This window comes from Spermophilus citellus (genome assembly GCF_964194105.1).
Source record: "Spermophilus citellus genome assembly, chromosome: 8".
NCBI classification, from domain to species: domain Eukaryota; kingdom Metazoa; phylum Chordata; class Mammalia; order Rodentia; family Sciuridae; genus Spermophilus; species Spermophilus citellus.
The window spans coordinates 121,841,190-121,862,976 of NC_138189.1; the positions used below are offsets into that span (position 1 = coordinate 121,841,190).

At 37.9% G+C, this 21,787-nt stretch overlaps 1 protein-coding gene across 1 annotated transcript in view; it reads left to right on the forward strand.

Annotated features, from left to right (window-relative positions):
* Positions 1 to 406: 406 nt before the first annotated feature.
* SPMIP2 (sperm microtubule inner protein 2) overlaps positions 407 to 21,787 on the forward strand; it is a gene marked incomplete at both ends in the record, with an annotated part of 83,975 nt that continues 62,594 nt past the window's right edge. Inside the window, one exon of the mRNA XM_081304382.1 lies at positions 407 to 470. Coding sequence (XP_081160508.1) covers positions 407 to 470 — 64 coding nt within the window. The remainder of the gene's footprint in view (positions 471 to 21,787) is intronic.

The window sequence follows — 21,787 nt, forward strand, 5'->3', positions numbered from 1 at the left end:
TCCATTTACTGGCAAATGCCATAAGTTCATTCTTTTTTATGGCTGAGTAACATTCCATTGTGTAAATGTACCACATTCATCTGGTGAAGGGCACCTAGGTTGGTTCCATAGCTTAGCTATTGTGAATTGAGCTGTGGACAGGTCTTTTCTAACTCAACATTGACAGATAAAGAAAAGTCATTGAATGCAGTTTCTGAAATGTCACTGCTGCCTGTATTTGACTGTTCTTGGAGACTGGAATGCTAGAACTCTGTTAGAAGTTTTCATAAAGAGTCCTTAGCAACCACCCAGCCTATGTCATTGACAGGGAGAGTAAGAACTACAGTCTTTGGTTCTAACTGGTGCTGGTTAATTAGTCTGAAGAAATTGAGAAAGAAATTCCATTGGCACAATTAAGACCATAGCTATGGCATCTGTAACATACCGGGAGCCAATATCTACAACTGTGGGAAGACGGATGATTTTTTCAGGTAAACAGAGTCTTAGTATACATACTCACAGAGGGAACTGAACTTTTCCTCTCTCTCACTTCTATGATTTTCATATAAGGGAGGTAATAATGAAATAATTACATGTGTTTATTTACATGGGTCTATCTGGTTATGCTCATTTGGTTTGGCGTTGGTATCTTGTTGCCATAAATACATCTTTATCGAAGTTGCCAAAATATCTGAGCCAATTTTTGCATTTTTATTAGCATGGCATTTTTGGTTTGTGTAAGGAGAACTCCTTGATGTTAGTAAAAAGTTTACTTTTAATCAAATTTTCGTTAGTGCTTTAAGCCTCTTGTATCATACAAACTTGATATATTTGCTTGATTAAAAATTTGAGCATGGGGGCTGGGGTTGTGGCTCAGCGATAGAGTGCTCGTCTGTGTGTGCGAGGCCCTGGGTTCAATCCTCAGCACCACATAAAAACAAATAAACAAAATAAAGGTATTAAAAAAATTTGAGCATGATGTGCATTAAACCTAGTAAAGTTGTTGGACTGTGCTTTATCTTTCCTTTTTTAAAAAATATTTATTTTTAAGTTTTAGGTGGACATAATATCTCTATTTTACATTATATGGTGCTGAGGATCGAACCCAGCACCTTGTGCATACTAGGTGAGCACTCTACCACTGAGCCACAACCCCAGCCCTATGTACTTTATCTTTCAATTTAAATAATTTGGGCCGTATATGTGTGTGAAATTATGATTAAATAAAAACTAGAATATGACTAATTGTGATAAGTCCATAAGGCATAAACTAAGTTTCATCTTATCTTCTTTATTTTCCAAAATATAAGCATATTTTATAATATTACAGAAAGATAATAAAATGTATATTTATGGTAGGTATTTGTGATTTATGTTGATCATTACCTATCTCATCTACTTTGCTCTTGTAATATTCTCAACTTTGGAAAAACCACTCATTTCCCACAGAGAGTCTGCTTAAAAGAAGGTTATTTCAACTCTTGGGTTGTGTTGGAACAGATGGAGCACATGACCCAGACTAAGCCAATTACACTTCATTTCCCTGGACAGAAGGGCTTCTGATGGGCATAGGACCCTTGTCATGCCAACCAGGCCCAACTGGACTCAAAGATGACAAGTATGCCAAAAAAAAAAAAAATTACTCTCACTGCTAAAGGGCAGTGATAATTTGTGTCTGAAGTTGCTTAAAAACCACATAGAGGTTGGGAACAAATGGAGTCTACGTAGGAGCCAATCTGAAAGAAGTAGAGTCAAGGAGAGGATCTGGGTGTTGAGTCCTGAAATAAACTACATCTGAGACCTCTCCTACCTCTGAGACTTGTTTTTAATAGTCTTTATTTTGTAGAGAAGTATATTTACAGAAAAATTACAAAGTTAGTACAGAGCATTCTAATATATCCCCTCCACACAGTTTCCTCAGTTATCATTACTATTATTAATTTTACTTGGTGTTGGGGATTGAAACTAGAGCCTAGTGCATGCTAAACACATACTGTGCCACTGAGCTAACCCCCCAGCATTCCTTAATTGCTACATCTATGGCACATTTGTTACAATTCATGAACAAATATTGATAAAATCAGCTAAAATGCATACTTATTCATATTAGTGTTAGCTAGTGTCCTTTTTCTGTTCCAAAATTCTATCCAGGATGCTGCATAACATTTGGTTGTCATATTTCCTTAGGTTACTCTTGGTTTTGACAGTTTCTCAGACTTTTCGGTGTTTTTGATGACCTTGACAGTTTTGAAGGAATACTAATCAGGTATATTGTAGAATGCTTCTCAATTTGGATCTGTCTGCTGTTTTTCTTATGATTAAATTGGGGTTTTGACTTTTTGGGAGAAAGATCATAGAGGTAAAGTGCCATTTTCGGGGCTGGGGATGTGGCTCAATCGGTAGCGTGCTCGCCTGGCATTCGTGCGGCCCGGGTTCAATCCTCAGCACCGCGTACAAAAACAAAGATGTTGTGTCCGCCGAAAACTAATAAAATAAAATAAAATTCTCTCTCTCTCTCTCTCTCTCTCTCTCTCTCTCTCTCTCTCTCTCTCTCTCTTTCTCTCTTTAAAAAAAAATAAATAAAAAAAAATAAAGTGCCATTTTCATCATGTCATAGAAACGTACTGTCAACATGATCTGTGACTATTGATTTTGACCTTGATCACCTAGCTGACATGGTATTTGTTGGGTCTCTCCATTGTAAGGTCATTTTTTCTCCCCTTTCTCTACTGTGCTCTTAGGAAGTTGCCATGGGCAGCCTATACTTAAGGAGAGAGAGTTTTGCTTCTTTTCCTTGAGGATAGAGCATATATATATATATATATATATATATATATATATATATATATATATATCTGCATGAGAGAGTTGTCCTTTCTATCCTATTAATTTATTTAATCATTTATATCAGTACAAACTCCTGGATATTCATGTTCTGTTAGAGCTATAATCAATGCTGATTGACCAATTTTGTTGGAAATTGTTCCAGCTTTGTGCGTTGAGAGTTGTCAGTTTTCTCCTATGTCCCTTTAATGTATTCCCATCAATGTGGGTTGGCTTATCTGCTTTGCTTGGGGTAGCACTTCCTTACTTTCTGGTACTAGAAGTTTCTCCAAGATCATTTGTGTATTTCTTGCCCCAGTGCTAGAAGTGGCCATTTCTCCCAGAGCCCTAGTTCCCTTATTGGAGAATGGATTAGAAACCCATGTCTGTACACAAGATGTGCTAATTGCTACCGGACTCTTGTTTCCTTTAGGCCTTCTCAACTGACAGAGCAAGGAAATATATGTGTATATGCAAATCTATAAAATTTCCAAAGTGTAACCATATGTGTCTATATTAAGTTCAAGGTGAATTTTTGATCATGTCCCCAACTCTAATCCATATCTGTATGAATCATTCTAGCCTCTTCCCCTTGCTTATATGTAAAGCCCCACTCCAGTATTAAGAAATATGACTCCTACCTATATACCATCCATTTACTTATTTATTTAAAGTCTTCATGTACAGTACCATCAGAGTTAGTAATTCATATTCACTTTGGGAAAAATCTTTACCAGCTTGAGTACAGTGCTTACTTGCAATTCCTTTGGCTTTTAGTCTTACATACTGCACTCGTTTCCTAAGTTATTTAAGTCAACAACTTTCCCCCCTGCTCCTTTAACGAAATTGTTTACTACATTTGTAATATAGTCACAGTTACAGTCTGTGACTGTATATTCTTGTCTTACTCTGAAATACTTCCTGGAGTCCCCCAACCTCCTAAATAATTTTTAAAATTTACATGCATTTAAGCTTACTATTTGTGCTATAAAGTAAAGGAGTTTTTGAAAATTCATAAGGACATGTACCCACCACTGTACAATCATACAGAATAGTTTCATTCCTCTAAAAATATCCTGTGCCTCACTTATTTCTTTCCATTCTTTTCTCCCCTGATTGCCTGACTTTTTTCACTTTTCCTGAATGTCTGCATTAATCAGCTTTTTGATGTTGTGAACAAAATACCTAACAAGAACAACTTAGAAGAGGGAAAGCTTATTTTTTCTCTCAGTTTCAGAGGGTCAGTCCATGGTTGGCCTACCCCATCATTCTGGGCCCAAAGTGAGACAGAGCCTCATGGTGGAAGGATGTGGCAGATGAGCACTACTCCATTCATGGCATCCAGGGAGAAAAGGGAGGTAGCCACACAGAAGATGAACCCTTCCAGGGCACACCCAGTGACCCATGCCCTCCTGCCCACCCCACCAGCCCATAGTTAACATCCAGTTAATCCAAACTAGGAAGGACTGATTAGGTTATAGTTCTATTAATCCAATCACTTCATCTCTGAACATTCCTGCATTAACAGGAGCTTTCAGTGAACACCTGGTATCTAAACCATAGCAATATTATAGACCCAGAATCAGATATGGAGTCTTATTAGATTGTCTTCTTCCCCTCATCAGTAAGAACTCAATGATCCTTCATATCTTTCATGGCTTGGTGGCTCATTTGTTTTTATTAATTAATATTTAATTGTCTAGATATGCCACAATTTTCTTATCCATTCACCTATTGAAGGACATCTTGGTTGCTTCCAGTTTTGGACAATTGTGAAAAACAAATTCTATAAACTTTCATGTACACGCTTTTGTCTACACATGTTTTCAAATCAATTTGGTAAATATCTAGGGGTGTGATTGGTAGATTATATGTTTAGCTTCATAATAAACTGCCCAACTGCTTTCCAAACTAGATATACCATTTTACACTTCCGCTAGCAACAAAGGAGAGTCCTTGTTGCTTTGCATTTTTATCCACATGTGGTATCTCTCTCTCTCTCTCTCTCTCTCTCTCTCTCTCTCTCTCTCTCTCTCTCTCTTTTTTACTTTCAATCATTCTAATCCGTGTGTAGTTGAATCACATTGTTTCAATTCACAGTCCCCTAATTACCAATGTTGAGTATGTTTGCCATTTGTATATTTTCATTGGTTAGGTATCTATTCATGTTTGTCCTTTATATAATGGGCTTTTTTTTTTTTTTACTGTTTTATTGCCAAGTTTTACAAATTTTGTGTAGATTTTGCATACACAAGTCCTTGTTTTGCAAAAATTTTCTCCCAGTCAGCTACTTGTCTTTTCATCCTCTTACTGTAGTCCTTCAAAGACCAAAGTTCTTAATTTTAATAAAATGCCACATCAAGTTTTTCTCTCATAGATTATGCTTTTCATATTGTTTCTCCTGTGTTCTCTTCTAGAAGTCTGTGTTTTCATTTAAGTCTGTGATACATTTTGAAACAATTTTTGTGCCTCTTACATTTGTCATTTCCATCAGCCAATAAATTTCCTCTTTTCCTGGGCTGGGGCTGTAGCTCAGCAGCAGAGTGCTTGCCAAGCATGTGTGAGGCACTGGGTTGGATCCTCAGCATCACATAAAAATAAACAAATAAAATAAAGGCATTCTGTCCTTTTTTTTTTAATTTCTTTTATCCTTCAGTCAGTTTAGGTTGGGTTTTCTCTCATTTGCAACTATAAAACAATCTTAATTGACACTTAAAATTTAATTTTTGTCAGTGTTTATTTGTTATGTATTTACATGGTTCAGATTCTTGTCCCTTTGATAGATTTATGGTCTTTCATTGTATAATAATCAGCTTCATATTCGCCTACATTTTATATTTAATTTCCAAATTTCACTGTCATTAATAAAGCCACATGAATATTTTAGCATACTTTTTTTCCTTTTTCTGTTATTTTCTTGTGGTATATTTGCAAAGAACAGAATTAACAGATGAAAAGAACAAATAGATGTTTAACTTTTATTAATGACAAAAGCTTTGAAGGATTATATAAAATACTATGAACAATATGTATGTATTTAAAGCCCCCCATATATTAAAAAATCACTTTTATTTCTTTTGAAGAAGTATGTATAAATTATTTTTCCCTTCAGCTTTTGAACATTTCATTATGAATATTTTTATAACATGTCAAAAAACTCCCACTTACCTGTCAGCCATGTTTAACAATTATTGAAATTTTGCCACATCTACCATTTTACTATGAAAATCTAATATTATAAACAAAATTATAAAGAGATTTAAAAAATATTTTACAGTATGTTTATATGTTTTTGAAACATCTATATACATATAAGTGATATAATTTGTGAACCCATTTCCAGGTCCTACATAGTTTTAAAGTTAAAAAAAATTATATTTATTAAAATTTACATTTTGTGTGTATGTGTGGTGGTGGGGATTGAACCCAGGGCCTTGCACATGCTAAGCATGTGTTCTACCACTGAGCTGTACCCCAGGCCCTAAAAAATACATCAATCAAAATCTCTCATGAATTTCCACTTGGTTCAGGATACTTGTGGAATAATAAATATAGGACATTTTAAGAGTACATAGGCAGGTCTGTTAGCACACACCTCTAGTGCCAACACCTAACTCTGAAGGCTTAGGCAGAAGGATCACCTAAGCTGAAGAGGTCAAGACTAGCCCGGGCAACACATCAAGACTCCACCTAAAAAGTACAAAAATAAAAAGCCATAATAACAGATAATCTAATTCAACCCAAAATTTTCCAGATGGGTTCATAGAAGTTAAGTGATTCATAAAGCCTGAATCAGAAAGAATGGGAGCCTCTGTCTGTCCCTTGTTTATGCGGTGTATTTATGTACATTTTATCCAGGTTAGTATCTAAATAAAAATATTAATGTACATAGTCAGCCATAATATATCTGCTAAAAGTAGTTATTATGAAAACCAGGAATATTGCAGAACCTCACCTTATAATGGAGTGGTCATAGCACAGGATTTTTGTTAGGAGGATATTACAATTGAAAATGGCGAAAACCAATGTGATGAATGAAACTGTAAGCGGTAGGACAAGTACATAAATGCATACATAATTTTGAAAAGTATTGCTCCATTAGTCTGGGTTTCAGATCCATTTATTCATCTCATTTTTTTTGTCCTGTGAAACTGTCACACTAATAGTCATGTCTCAAATTCAATTATTTTAAAAATAGAAAATGACTTCACACTGAATTGCCAGTGGTTTCCTGTTTAAAGAAAGAATAAAATAGCCATGCTGCTGCAAATTCAGCTCCAGTCTCAGAACTACTTTATATTTTTAAATACTAATTCATGACAAAAGCTTATACATTTTAATGATACTGAAACATTGGGTTGGCCAAATTGCATTTTACTTATATATTTTTAAATTTATTTTAAACTGCATTTTATTATGTTGTCATAACATGCCATTTGCCAACTCATAATTTGTTCTGTGATTTACATCTATCCTTACCATAAATTGTTGGTCTATTCAGATAGGATAAAAATGTAGGAGGTGGGCGTGGTGGCGTATGCCTGTAATCCCAGCAGCTCAGTAGGTTGAGACAGCAAAATTGCGAGTTCAAAGCCAGCCTCAGCAAAAGCAAGGCACTAAGCAACTCAATGAGACTTGTCTCTAAATAAAATACAAATAGGGCTGGGGATGCAGCTCAGTGGTCGAGTGCCCCTGGGTTCAATCCCCACTACCAAAAAAAAAAAACAAACCCCAAAAACATGTAGGAGCTGAAAGTGTAGCTCAGTGTTCCTGCTTAGCATGTGCTGGGTTTAGTCCTCAGCACCAAAAACAATAGTATAAAATAAAAATAAAAAAATCAAGGGGCTGTGATTGTATTCATTGGCAAAGTTCTTGCCTAGCCTGAGCCAGGCCCTGGGTTCAATCCCTAGAACCACAAAAAGAAAAAGAAAAAGAAAGAAAGAAAGAAAGCTTAGTTGGAAAAGTTCTTGTGATGGAATACATGAGCATTTATGTAAAATAAGATAATGGAGCATAGTTTGCTTAACCGCGTCCAGCTGCATTGACTTATTTACTTTCTAAGGGCCTATTAGATGTCAGGTAATCCTACTAGGATACCAAGAGTGGCAGGCCTAATGCAGTCCTTATTCATTTTCCACCGTGCATTGTTCTTCTTACATGATACATTATTATTTTGATGAAAGTGTGTGTCATGTAAGATAAGGCTGGGATGAAGGGCTTATCCAAGGTACCTGCAATTTCAAATCAATCCTACCTTAAATTGTTGACCACCCAAATGATTACCAATATGATTTGTTGCCATTACTTTGAAAAGCATTTAAACAACCTCTTAGAAGAGGGTTCCCAACAAAAAGCTTTGTCTCAATCTCAAGTACTTCTCTTTTTGTTTTAAATTATTATTATTATTTCTTTTTCTTGAGAACAACAAGCACCTTTATTATGTAAGCTAAGATGAAGGGACGAGAATTTGTCTTCTTGTCTTGATTTAATTTTCCAAACTTGATGCTTTGTAGGTTTTGTTATTATCGCTTTTTAAAATCAAGGTGAAGTGCTCATAATTAGGGTGGAAAAAAAACCAAAGATTAATTGACTGTTTTCTGTGTGCTAAGCACTGTGTTACCTAATAAGAAATAGAGATGAAAATGATGTTCCTGCTTTAAGATGAAAAACTGAAAATTAGACATCAATTTTGGCTTTCTCCCTTAACCTTTCTGAATTTAATTTTCTTAACTATAATTTGGGTACAATAGTACCTACTTCATATAAATTCAACTGTTTTCAAAAAATTTTTTTCCCTTGAAGATGATGATCTGGGAGAGGGAGGTGCTGGGAAAAGGACAGGACAGAAAAATAATGTTAAAATCCCATTCCCCCCCCCCCCGCCCACCTCTCTTTTGTGATGCTGGAGACCCCAACCCAGGACCCTGCACATACTAGGTAAGCCCTCTATCACTGTGCTACATCCCCAGCCCTTTTTAAAGATTTTAAATTTTGAGACAGGGTCATGCTAATTGTCCAGGCTAGCCTCCAATTTGTAATCCTTCTGCCTCAATCTCCAAAGACACTGGGATTACAGACATGCACTACCATGCCCTGCCCATTCTTTTTTTCTTAAAAAACCAACAAAGTGTACTTTGTTTCCCTATGTCTGAAGTCATAAGTAGGTTTTTAAAGGGTAGAGGAAGAAATAATCTAAGATTATGTAAGTGGTTTTAAAACCTTAATGTGAATATGATTCACCTGGGCAGTCTCATTAAAATGCAGATTCTGATTACAAAGGTCTGATGTGAGCCTGAGAATCTACACATCTATCAAGCACCCAGGTGAGACTGCTTTTGGTTCAGGAACCACACATTGTAGCAAGGATCTAAACAATCCTGGCTCTACCATTTACTTACAGTTGTGACCTTTGAAAATCTAACTGCACCTCTGTGCCTCAGTTTTACTCTCCGTTAAACAGGAAAAGATCTACTCCATAGTGTGGCTGGGAGTTTATGTGAGTTAATGCATGCAGAGTATTTGCCATTTTGGGATGTGGTAAGCTCCAATATGTGTTAACTATTGTCATCTGATAGATATCACTAGCAATGCAAGTAAACTGCTGGCTACAGGGCCTTGAAGATGAAATTATTTATCATGCTGGTAATGAAATACCACACACACACACACACACACACACACAATACATACATATATATATATATATATATATATATATATATATATATATATATATAAATACATATACATATATATTTTTAAGGGAATACTGGGGATTGAATCCAGTGGCAATTAACCACTGAACCATATCCCCAGCCCTTTTTATGTTTTATTTTGAGACAGGATCTTGCTAAATTGCTTAGGACCTCATTAAGTTGCTGAGGCTGGCTTTGAAAACATGGATCCTTTGGAAACTCAGTCTCCTGAGTCTACAAAATAATTTCTTAACCTGCCTTTTGGGTTTTCCTGTAAACCTGCTCTCAATAAAATTAAAGAAAAACAAGTTCCATTAAAAATATTTTCTGGCTGGGCACAATGGTGCATGCCTATAATTCCAGCAGCTTAGTAGGTTGAGGCAGGAGGATCACGAGTTCAAAGCTACTCTCAGTAATTTAGCCAGATGCTAAGCAACTCAGTGAGACCCTGTCTCTAAATAAAATACACAAATAGGGCTGGGCATGTGGCTCAGTGGACAAGTGCATCTGAGTTCAATCCCTGGTAACCCCCGCCCCCCCAAAAAAAATTTCTGGAAAGATGGCAGATTTTAGAATTCTACCTATAAACTTTACTCACTAGTTTATATAATCTTGGTTGAAATGTGTCATTCTATAGTCAGGAAGAATAGAAAGATCTCATTAGGGTGTTCTAGTGGAAAATCTTTTACTATGGGTGTCTCTTTGTTTACCTTCAGTCCATTTCCCTTTCCTTTCCTCCCTCTCCTGCAAGAAGAGAAAAGCACATGCTGAACTCTGGCAAGGAAGCATTTTACCCTTGACACCTGCTGCGTATGATCCTAGTCAATTTCATTCACAGCAAGTGATAAAGGATAAAGTGCCTCACTCTCTTGCTAATGCCAATTGCCAGCAATTATCTCAGAAAAGGTAAACCCTTTCACAGTGCCTATTAAAAGGCCCTTTTGACCACCAATATCACCTTGTGGAAAAAATATACCCCAAGAAAAAGGCTGAGGTGGATAGATGATTAACCGCTTCCTCAAGAAAAATGGCATGAAAGCATATATCAAATCATCACGTTGGACAGATCATGTGTTTGGGGCAGCACCTTCTAAAATAGAGATAATTCTGGGGAAACTGCAAGAGTGCAGAAGATGTAATGACTTGAGGGGAAGAAATGAGCAGACTGGTGACTTCTGCTTGGTCGCAAGGTTGAACCTAATGCCCCAAGGAGTCCAACTACTCCATTTACAAGCAGAGCCTGAGCAGGATGGAGTCCCTAATCAGGAAGATGCCTGACCCTGGCTCTGAAAAGTACCTCCACAACCTTAGGAAACCTCCTTCTGGGGGGGGGGGGGGAGATCTGCTCTATTTCTGTCTTGGCAGTCAAGTGAACCACCCCAGAAACAGAGAAGAGGGGACCTGAGGGCAGAGCCAGCAAGCCTACATGGCTGGAACAAATGTAGAAGCTTCCAGGTTCACTGAACAGTGATCAAAACTCACCAGTGCATGGCTGGGAGAGGAGGTAGCAACCCAGGGAAAAAAATGACAGTGTGCTATGAAATGTGAGCCACATCCAGTTTCTGGGTCCTTTGTGACTTTCTATCATGGGTAACACTAAACTCTCTGTACTAGTCATGATCTCCTAGAAAAACAGAGGATAAATGTAGATATACAAAAAGAGGTTTATTGTGAGAGATTGGCTCAAGTGATTAGGGAGGCTGAGAAATCCTGTGATCTGTGTCTGTAAGCTGGAGAACCAGAAATCAGTGGTGTAGTTCCACAAGTTTACCCTTCCACCATCAGTTTCCCCGCCCCCCTCTGGGGCATTAACAGCTTGGATCATGCCCACTCACATTGGTGAAAGCACCTCTTTCCTCAGTCTACCTACGCAAATCTTGATCTTTTCTGGAAACACCCTCTCAGATATACTCAGAAACAATATTTTACCAGCTATCTGAACATCCTCTAGCCCAGTCAACTTAACACAGAATTAACCATCAGAATTTCCCTGAAGGCAACTTAGAACTTACCACAATTCCAAATCTAGGGCACTGATCCTCCAAATGTAAGTTTTCTAACAACCACTTACAGGAGACTTTGATGAATGCCAAGTCTGGCCCTGTACTCCAAATTCTGAGCTAATTCTTCTGAAACTGTGAAACCTGTATGGTAAAGAAGCACACCAAGCCAGGCATGGTAGCACAGGCACAGTTGCTGTAATCCCAGCAATTTGGGAGGCTGAGGCAGGAGGATCGAGAGTTCAAAGCCACCCTTAGCAATTTATCGAGGCGCTAAGCAACTCAGTGAGACCCTGTGTTTAAATAAAATACACAAATAGGGCTGGGGATGTGGCTCAGTGGTCAAGTGCCTCTGAGTTCAATCCCTGGTACCCAACCACCACCACCAAAAAAAAAAAAAAAAAAAACCTACCAGGAAAATAACTTACATGTGTCACATTGTGGGAAAGTCAGCCGATCTGAGAGCAATAGGAACTCTACATGTTCTGCTCCTGGAAGCTCTCACATGCTCCAATTCTATTTCTTCTTTTTTTTGCTTCAGTGCTGGGAATTAAACCCAGGGCAATGCGCAGTCCCCAAACCTAATATTGCTCTTCAAGATCCAATTTACCTCTAAGATCAGAGGCTTTTTCTTTCTTTCATTCTTTCTTTCTTTTTTTTTTCCCCCTTGAAGTGGGAGTCTTGCTATATTGCCCAGTCTGGCTCCAAACTCTTGGGCTCAAGTGATCCTTCTGTCTCAGCCTCCCCAGCTGAGATTACAGGTGTGTGCCACTGTGCCTGGTTTTTAACCATTTATTAAAAAAAAAAAAAAGTAATTTAAAAGCCCATATTTTTTAAAAAAGAAAAGGATGGGAATGTTTGTATAATTCAAATTAGTGTGCATTGTACTATTTTTTAAAATGATTATATAAAAAGGAAATCTGTTTTTCAGCCCCAATGAATGATAGCACTGATGACAGGATAATTAGCAATCTGAGTTGTCAAAACTTATGCAAACAAAGCCATGTGAAGTTAAGGGAAGATTAGTGAATAAATGCTGATAGCATTCAGTTAGATAAATTCTCTGCTATGAGCAAGGAAAAATACCTCCCACATCTCTTTCCTTTAAAGATTATTCTAGAGTCTTTCAAAGCTCAATTTATAAGTTAAGTAGCTATCACTGCCTTCTTTCCACAAAATGGCAACAGAACAAAGTTGATATGCTAGTCATGTGAGCTAAATAAAGATGTTTAAAAAAAAAAAACACCTCCCAAACCTGTAATCTCACAATATTAGGAATCGATGTGGCAGATCACATTAATTTCCTTTTCTGAGGATTCTGTAGCCATTTAGAACACAAGATCCACCCTTGAACTATGCTCACCTTCCCTATAGCCACCCTCCCCCAGGGTGTGCAGGCAGGCGCCTGAGCACACACAAACCCTTTGAGATGCAGAAATGCCCTGAGGGACACCTTGTCTGCATGGATACAAAACAAACAAAATTCTCGCTTTCGTATCTCAGAGATTGCTTTTTTCCCTTCTCAAAAAAAGGGAGTATCTTAGACTCCCTTGGGTTGAGCCGAAAATAAGTGAAAGCTTATCATTGACCTAAACATATAACCACTCAGAAGATAAAGACTGAAATGAGAAATCCGCAGTAAATTGCACAATGCTGTATGAACTCTACATCTGCTTCTGGGGGGCGGAGGCATGCTGTGGAAACATGGTGTGTCTGCGTGGATTTGTTTTATGTGAAGACTATAATGTAAGAAGCTATTTATGTGCATCTACATGTTATCAAGGACCTCATTAATCATTCCTTGATAAACAATTCCCTGCTGCTTATGGAACATTATGAAGGGTGAACTCCAGTGTGAAGAAACTTCAATTTCAAGTCAATATGGGAGACTGAGAATCTCTGCCCTATGATTTGGGGTTTAAGGTTCATGGCCGTTGGTCCATGTTATTTTCTTTCTTTCCTCTTGACTAAAGATAACTCACGTAAGCCCATGTGTTGAGTTCATTATAAACCCAAGGAGGCTCAGAAGTTATCCTAGATTGTTCTCAGTAATTCAGGGATGTCCTTAAGTTTTGCAAGGGGACATTCTGAACTGTTTTACTTGCTTAGGGGCAAAAATTAAAATCTTTCATTTTTTAATATATTCTTTGCCTTGTTCAATGATAAGCTATCTGTTCAGTTCCTATTATTGATCGATATATATTGCCTAACACTAGAGTCAAATCCATATAAAGGACAAGTAAGAAGAAGAACATAGTAATATTGCTAAACTGAACTCTCTGCCATGACTTGAACAGGGTAGTTTTGTGTTGTCATGTGAGCTAAGTTGGAACTACAATTCCCAGAATCCCATTCCCCATATAGTTTTGGAATAGTCTGGGCCACAGGAAACATTTTCTGTGAGATTTGGAAGGCAGAAGTGAAGCAGCAGATGTATTATTTCTGTGCTCAGAAGGCTGGTGCGGGCCACAGGTGCTGTTGCCGGCAAGCACACTGTCTCTGGTGTGCAGGGCTCACCTTGTGGTTGGGGACTACAGTCATGCCCACAGCAACCTCCACCTCCTTCTCCAGCTTCCCTGATGTCAGACCAGGTGGTGGTAAACCCCATGTTGAAAGGCACCAGCTTTTACTAGAAGCCACTGGAATTCATCCAATTTGGGAGTTTGGAGGAGTTAAGAGAGCTACATGGGTGTAGCTAACTGTGTTCCAGTTAGTCATACAACTTTAAAGTCCACTTTGATTCTGTCCTGAACACCTCAAGCCACAGCTGAAACAGATACAGTATGATTTGTGTTTTGTGTGATTCTTATTTCAGTGCCACTGCTTGCTCTGTCTTACTTCCCTGTTTATCTTCAGGGACCAAGGCTCTCTCTCTAACCATTTTCAAGTCCATGTTGGTTTTAGCCTATGGCCTGTTTCCCAGCATCTCAATCATTTTCCTGGACTGTTGATGTTGGTAGACTGTCCACAGTGGGTACATCACAGGCAGAGTTCTGTGAAGCTGCCTATTTGGGGGCAGCTCTAGCTGGGAGACCAAAACTGTTGGGACTCTTTTTTTTTTTCTGGTTCCTGCTTTGGAGGATAGGGAGAGAAGACATATACAGTCTCAGCACCAAGACCAGCCTAACACAAAGGACACTAAAAAGCAAGTATAAAGGACTAAACTGATTGACAAGTCCTCAAGTCCTTGAGAAGTTTGCAGTCTCAGGCGTTTTTCTTTATCTTACTATGCATAGGCACTAACTGACATGTTTGACTGATTGTTCTCCTATCCAGAGAGTCATTCTAGATAACTTTTTATTCCTAAACTGGGTCAATAATTATCCTAGCATAAAAGGACAATGAAGAAGGAACACATAATTGTTCACTAATTTTGCTTATTTCTTCTTTGTGTGGAATAGGGTATGTTGATGGAAAGGAGTCCTCTGTAGTACCTTCCTTTCTATCCCAAATTTTTCTAACACTATTTTCTCAATGATTTATTTTTTAAAAAATCACTTTAAAGGACTGCTGAGACTAACATACAGAAACAGAATTCAGATAAAGAGCTTCCACCTGCTGCCTCCCATCCAATCCATGTTTTATTCACCCAGGCCCCTCCTCTCCCGTCATTCCCCACAGAGCTGACCAGGGTGTTGATTACTTATGCTCCTTTGGAAGAGGCAGATTTGCTTTCTAGTAGAAATGGAAAAGCGTTAAGTATTGCAGGTGCATTGTGAGTCGCAATGGGAGCAAATCCCTGAAAGTTCAAAGGGAAGGCATTTCACCCATCCCTTCCTCCAGGGGCTCAGCTGTTGCCCACCCAGCCTCTTTGTGGGGGGGGGATAGACTTCAGAAAAAAGGCAAAATTGAAAGCACAGTAAGACTCCCCACTTTAGCCTTTTTAGCTGGCAAACAAACTTGAGGGAGCCAGGCTGCAGCCACAAGGAAACCCCAAAGAAACAGTGGAGAAATAACAGAAGAGATGCCAATCTAGAGAGCCCCCCCAAGAGAACAAAAGACCCAGAATCCCCTGTGTGTGTGTATATACTAGAAAAAGATATGTAATTTTGAAATGGTTGCATTTTTCTCAACAATAATTAATACAGAAAAGTAACATCCCAATGAAGCAAATGTAATTATCTATCTACATATATATATATGTGTGTGTGTGTGTGTGTGTGTGTGTGTGTGTGTGTGTGTATAATTTGTGAACAGAATGATAAGTGGGCTATAGAGAGTTCAGCTAATTGGTCCAGGGTCATCACTTTAATTTGTTCATCTGTGCAAGGACTACCTTTGAGAGTTCTTTGTTTCTTTTTACAAGGCTTTATCACATGCTAGGCAAGAACCCTACCACTTAGCTACACCCCAGCCCAGCAATGATCAGCTTTTGAAGCAGGTAGAGAACTGTGAGATTTTCTTATAAGAATATAGCATGTCATAATGGTCTAGTTAATGGATTGGCTGTGATTTTGGAAATCTGCTTTATATTCTATTTCTCATATAAAAAAATTTTAACAAACTATCAACCCCACATTTCACATGTATTTGACTGTGGGATTTCACCCCCCCCACACCCCCCCCCAGCCCTTGGAATTAAACCAGGGGCCCTCTACCACTGAGCCACATCCCCAGCCTTTTTTATTTTGAGACAGGGTCTTATTAAGTTGTCCAGGCTATCCTCGAACTTACAAAACTCCTGCATTAGCCTCCAGTATAGCTGGGATTACAGGTAGCAGGTAAAACTATCCACAGGGGCTGTGGTTCTCTCCTGTAATCCAAGCTACTCAGGTGGCTGAGGTAGGAGGATTTCAGGTTTGATGAGGAGTCTGGTGTTTTTTTGTTTGGGGGAGGGAGGGGCAGACAAAAAACAGGCATCAAAAACAGCTGGGGATGTAGTTCAGTGGTAGTGTTCCTGGGCTCAATCCCTAACACAAAAGAATGGAAAGAAGGAAGGAAAAAAAGAAAGGACTATTTTTTTTAATAGATTTTATATACCTTGAGAGATGGACCCATATCCTTTTGCCTTCTCCTGATCCATCAATGTAATAATGGTATACATGGAGTAATCACTTAATACAATTTTTAAACAGTTATAACCATTCATTCTAATTGCAAAAAAAATTCTAGTTTTTTTAATGTCAGTGTTAAATATACATTATTCATATTTATGTATAAATTCCAATGCAAAACATTGCAAAATCTAAATTTGTTTGTCCCAGTTCTCTTCTTTCTCTTCTCGTGGTCTAGCAAATTTTGAAACATTTGCATTAAAATCTGTTGTAAAGGCATAAAAGACAGATATGCAGAAGTTGCCCCAGTTTTTCTTGTTTTTGATTTACAGAAGGGACTAAGTGATATGGAATCAAATTTCACTTCTAAATGTTTTGCTGTGTCTGAAAAATAATTCTGTCTACATGGAAAATTATCAACTGTATTTTAGAAGGGAAATTATTCTTGCCATAATGTAATACTATCCCAAAATGTGATGCTTCTCGGTCTGCACATGACTGGTTTGTGGGGAATTCTTTTTATAGTCTGCCTACACACATGTATTCATTTATTCACAAATATTTATTGTGTGTTAGGACCCAGGCATTCCCTACTTTTGAACATTAGTTAAGGAAGGGAAAGAAACAGAAGACATAATCAGCCTGGGACTTTTCCACTTCTGCTTTTTTAGAGTCAATTAACATCTGACAATATGGTTAAATCATTTACATTCTTTCAGGACTTGGAAGTCCCCAAACTGATTTTCCGTAATTCAGTAAATTTATAATTTAGTTATCATCACTGTGATGATACATGGGGAAAAAAAGAAGCTGCAATTCACACCAAAAATTTAAGATTGTATGGAAAGGCAAATGATGAAATACCCATCAAATGCCTTTGAAAAGACAACACGATAAAAGCATAAACCAGGGGCTCAGGCTGGTGGTTGTAGCCTGAAGGCACAACATGGCAACATGGTTAGTGTGGGTGTTCCCTTTGGCTTTAGGAGAAGTAGATCCATTGAGAATGAGTGCTCTGTGGAGTCACACACTAAAGCATGGATGGTATAATCTGAGAATGCTTTACTCGTTTGTTGAAAATTGTGGTAAAGCAAACCTAACACACAATTCACCCTTCTCAAGGGTACAGATATGGCATTAAGGACATTCTCATTGTTGTGTAGCCATCATCCATCTCCAGAACTTTTTTGTCTTGCAGGACTGAAGCTCTGCACCCATTAAACACTAATTCTCCACTTTTCCCTCCTGCCAACTTCTGGCAATCACCATTCTACTTTCTTTCTCAGTGAATTTGAGAACTCTAAGAACTTCACATCAATGGAATCCTTTGGGGACTGGCTTATTTTACTTAGTATTATGTGCTGAAGGTTCATCCACATCATAGCATGTGTCAGAATTTTTTTTTCTTTTTAAGTCTAATTCCATTGCCTATTGTTATGGACTGAATTCCCCGCCTCTTCCCTGACCCAAAATTCTTAGGTTGAAACTCCAGCCTCCAATGTGACTGTACTTGGACTTTTATGAGTAATTGATGTTAAATGAGGTAACAAGAATGGGACCTTAATCTGTTAGAACTGGTGTCCATAAAAAGATGAGGGGACACGGGGCTTTCTCTATCTGTACATGCACAAAGGAAAGGCTATGTGAGAACCCAGCAAGAAGGTGGCCTTCTACAAGCCAGCAGAGAGGACTTAACAGACATCATTTCTGACAACACCTTGATCTTGGACTTTCAGCCTCCACAAAATGAGAAAATAAATTTCTGTTGTTTAAGCCACCCTGTCTGTGGCATTTTGCTATGGCAACCTTTGCAAACTAATAGATATTCCGGTACCATATTTTGTTTATTCATTCATCCATCAATGGACTCTCAAGTTGCTTCCATACCTTTTGGCCATTGTGAATAATGCTGCTAGGATCTTGGGTGAGCAAATATCTGTTCAAGTCCTCTCTTTTACTTCTTACAGATATTCACCAAGAAATGGAATTGCTAGGTCTTAAGTCATCTCTCTGTTTAATTGTTTGAGGAATGCATACCAATTTCCATAGCAGTTGTACCACTTAATGTTGCCACCAGCAATGCACCAGAGCTCCAATTTCTTAGAATCTCTCATTTTAAGGACATTTAAATATGATATTTTGGTTATTGTGAGGAATCTGTGGTTACTGAGTAATAATTATAGAAGGGGGCCTATTGACTGCATATTTAAATTTGTAAAGTTAATTTGCTTTCCTATAAGCAGTAATACAATAATACACAAGACTGTTTTTTTGTTTTGTTTAAGACTCTTTTTTTAATGTTTATTTTTTAGTTATCGGCAGACACAACATCTTTGTTGGTATGTGGTGCTGAGGATCGAACCCGGGCCACACGCATGCCAGACGAGCGCGCTACCCCTTGAGCCACATCCCCAGCCCCACAAGACTGTTTTTGAAGGGGAAGTTTAAATAAGTAGGATCATTGGTACCATTTTATATCAGAATAAATTTATCAAAATTTATTTCAAGGGAGCTCAGGGTATTTCTCAGTAAGTGGAGCACTTGCCTAGCATGTGTGAATGTGAAACTGTTGATTTAATCCCCAGCAGTGCCAAAAAAAAAAAAAACAAAACCCAAAAAACCCAAAGTGAACCAATCGACATGCAGTGGTGCTAGGTTAGCAAGGATTATTCATGTATAAAAGCAAAAAAGTCACTCCCCTCCCTCCCACAGTGCCTCCACTCTGTCTGCTGAAAGCACATTTTCTAATCTTTTTTCTCTGGATGCTCTGAAAGTATCAGATGAGATGTCATCTCAGAGACCACGCCTGAATTGAACTGCGGTATTTGTGATCATGATGTTATTGGCTTTTAGCTTCACATTTCACATAATTAGCTACTAATAGATTTCTTCTGTGTTAAGTAAAAGATATTTTAATATTTTTTTCTTTGTAATTATTTTAATAGAATTAAGAAGCCATGTGAAGAACTATTTTATAAACACAAAATTCCTCAAAGTGCAAAAATATCTAAATTTTTTCATACTGGTTATCATTATAGTATAACTCAAAATTCTTCAATTAATTCCAAATCATAACAGCCTTTAAATTATTCTGTGCTATTCTCAAACTATCTTCTTCTGCACACAGCAAAGAATGGGGATATATACTTCAAATATCAAATACTTGTTAGGCATTCTAAATGTTTCCTAGGAATTATTTACAGGGGTTGCAGATTTTCATTTCTCAGTCTATGTCAGCTGAAAGTCAGAGGAAAGTAAAATTGGCAACTGAAAGTCAATGTTTAACTGTCCTTCACTTAGACATTTCATTCAAGTTTTAACCTTTAATGTTATTAATTGATTGAAAGAGAGGAGCAGGAGTTACTTTGTCCTGTTCAATACTTTTGCCAGTGGTTTTAGAGAGAGAGGGAGGCGCTAAAGGTGTAAACCAAGGAGGAAGAAAGAGTGAAAAATTAGATGACAATTTGAATTATAATGGATTTTTCTCTTTTAGAAGTAAAGATCCCCCAAATAAGGTTGTAATTTAATAGGAATAAATATGAACTTTACACTTATGGCTAATAATCAACAATTGGAGTAGGCCTTATGTAATTGTTTGGTGTGGAGTTTGTAGCTGATCATAAACTCAAGATGTACCCAGAGTTTAGCACAGTTGTTGACAGAACTAACATAATCACAGAGCTCTGTGTTCAACAAATAGATTCTACCTTGATTGGACCATATCGTAGCATTGACTCGACTTGTGTATGCCACATTTTAAAGGGAAATACTTATAAATTGAAGAGCATCAGGAGGAAGGATGATGGAGCCCTAGAAACATATTACATAAAGAACACCTGAAAACAGTGGAGAAGCCTGATTTGCAAAAGAGCCTAGTGTGAGTTTTCCTAGTATCTGAAATGGCATCCAATGAGAGATTTTTAACTAGAATTCAGACCCATATATGAATTGTACAGGAAGCCAGATTACAGTTCAAAGCATGGAAGAGAAGTTAGACATGTCCAAAAATAAAATGTGCTGCTGTTACTGAAGATATTTTGGCAGTTGGATGAACTTGTGCTGGGGTAGAACCCTACCTAGGGCACCAGATTGACCTTTATAGGATGCACCAGTCCAAAGTTCCAGAACATGCCGGAAACTATGTACTTCTCTGCCAATACAGTGGAGGGTATAAATGAATTTGGGGTTGCATTAATGTGACTTCCAAACAATCAACTAGTAAGACAAGTGGGTTAGCAGGACATGTGTCAATGTTAGCCCAGGAAGTTTGCCCAGGGTCTCCACTGCAGAAGTCACCAGAGATCACAGCCAGTAGCTCCTAACTGCCCCTTCTCAGAGCTTCTCAACAGCAACCAAAACATGAGAACATTTGAACATAAAATTACCCCCAAGAGCAATATCTTGATATCGTTTTTCTTTTCCTTTTAATTAAATTCATTTTTTTAAAGAGAGAGAGAGAGAGAGAGAGAGAGAGAGAGAGAGAGAGAATTTTTTTTTAATATTTATTTTTTAGTTTTTGGTGGACACAACATCTTTGTTTGTATGTGGTGCTGAGGATCGAACCCGGGCCGCACGCACGCCAGGTGAGCCACATCCCCAGCCCTAAATTCATTTTTAACTGATATATAAAACATGAAAGTTCACATGTTAACTGAGCAATACTATGTTTCAATAAATGTGTGCATTGAATGTTTAAGTCAGGTTAAGCTTATCTACCTCCTCAAACGTTTATCATTTCTTGATTGCAAAAACCTTCAAAATTCTTCCAGCTTTTGAAATATGCAGTACATTAATATCATCTATATTCACCCTACTGTGCAATAGCACCGAGGACTTCTTGTTTCTATCTAACTTAGTACCTATTTCCCTAGATTTTCCCCATCTCCTGCTGTTCTCCCCAGCCTTTGGTAACCACCATTCTACTCTCAACTTCTGTGAGATTAACTTTCTTAGCTTTCACATATGAGTGAGATCACGCGGTACTTGTCTTTCTTTGCCTGGCTTATTTCACTTAGCATAATGATCTCTGGTTCCATCCACGTTGTTGCAAATGAAAGGCTTTCATTCTTTTTGTGTGTGTGTGTGTGTGGTTGAATAGTATTCCATTGCATGTACATGCTGCATTTTCTTTATTTATTCATCAGTTGATGGACACAGGTTGTTTCTATTTCTTGGCTATTGTGACTAGTGCTGCAATGAACATGGCAAGCAATGTGTGATTCCAGAAATATATGACTCGCAATTTTACAGTGCACAATTCAATGCTTTTAAGAATCAGAACACCACGGACTGAGGT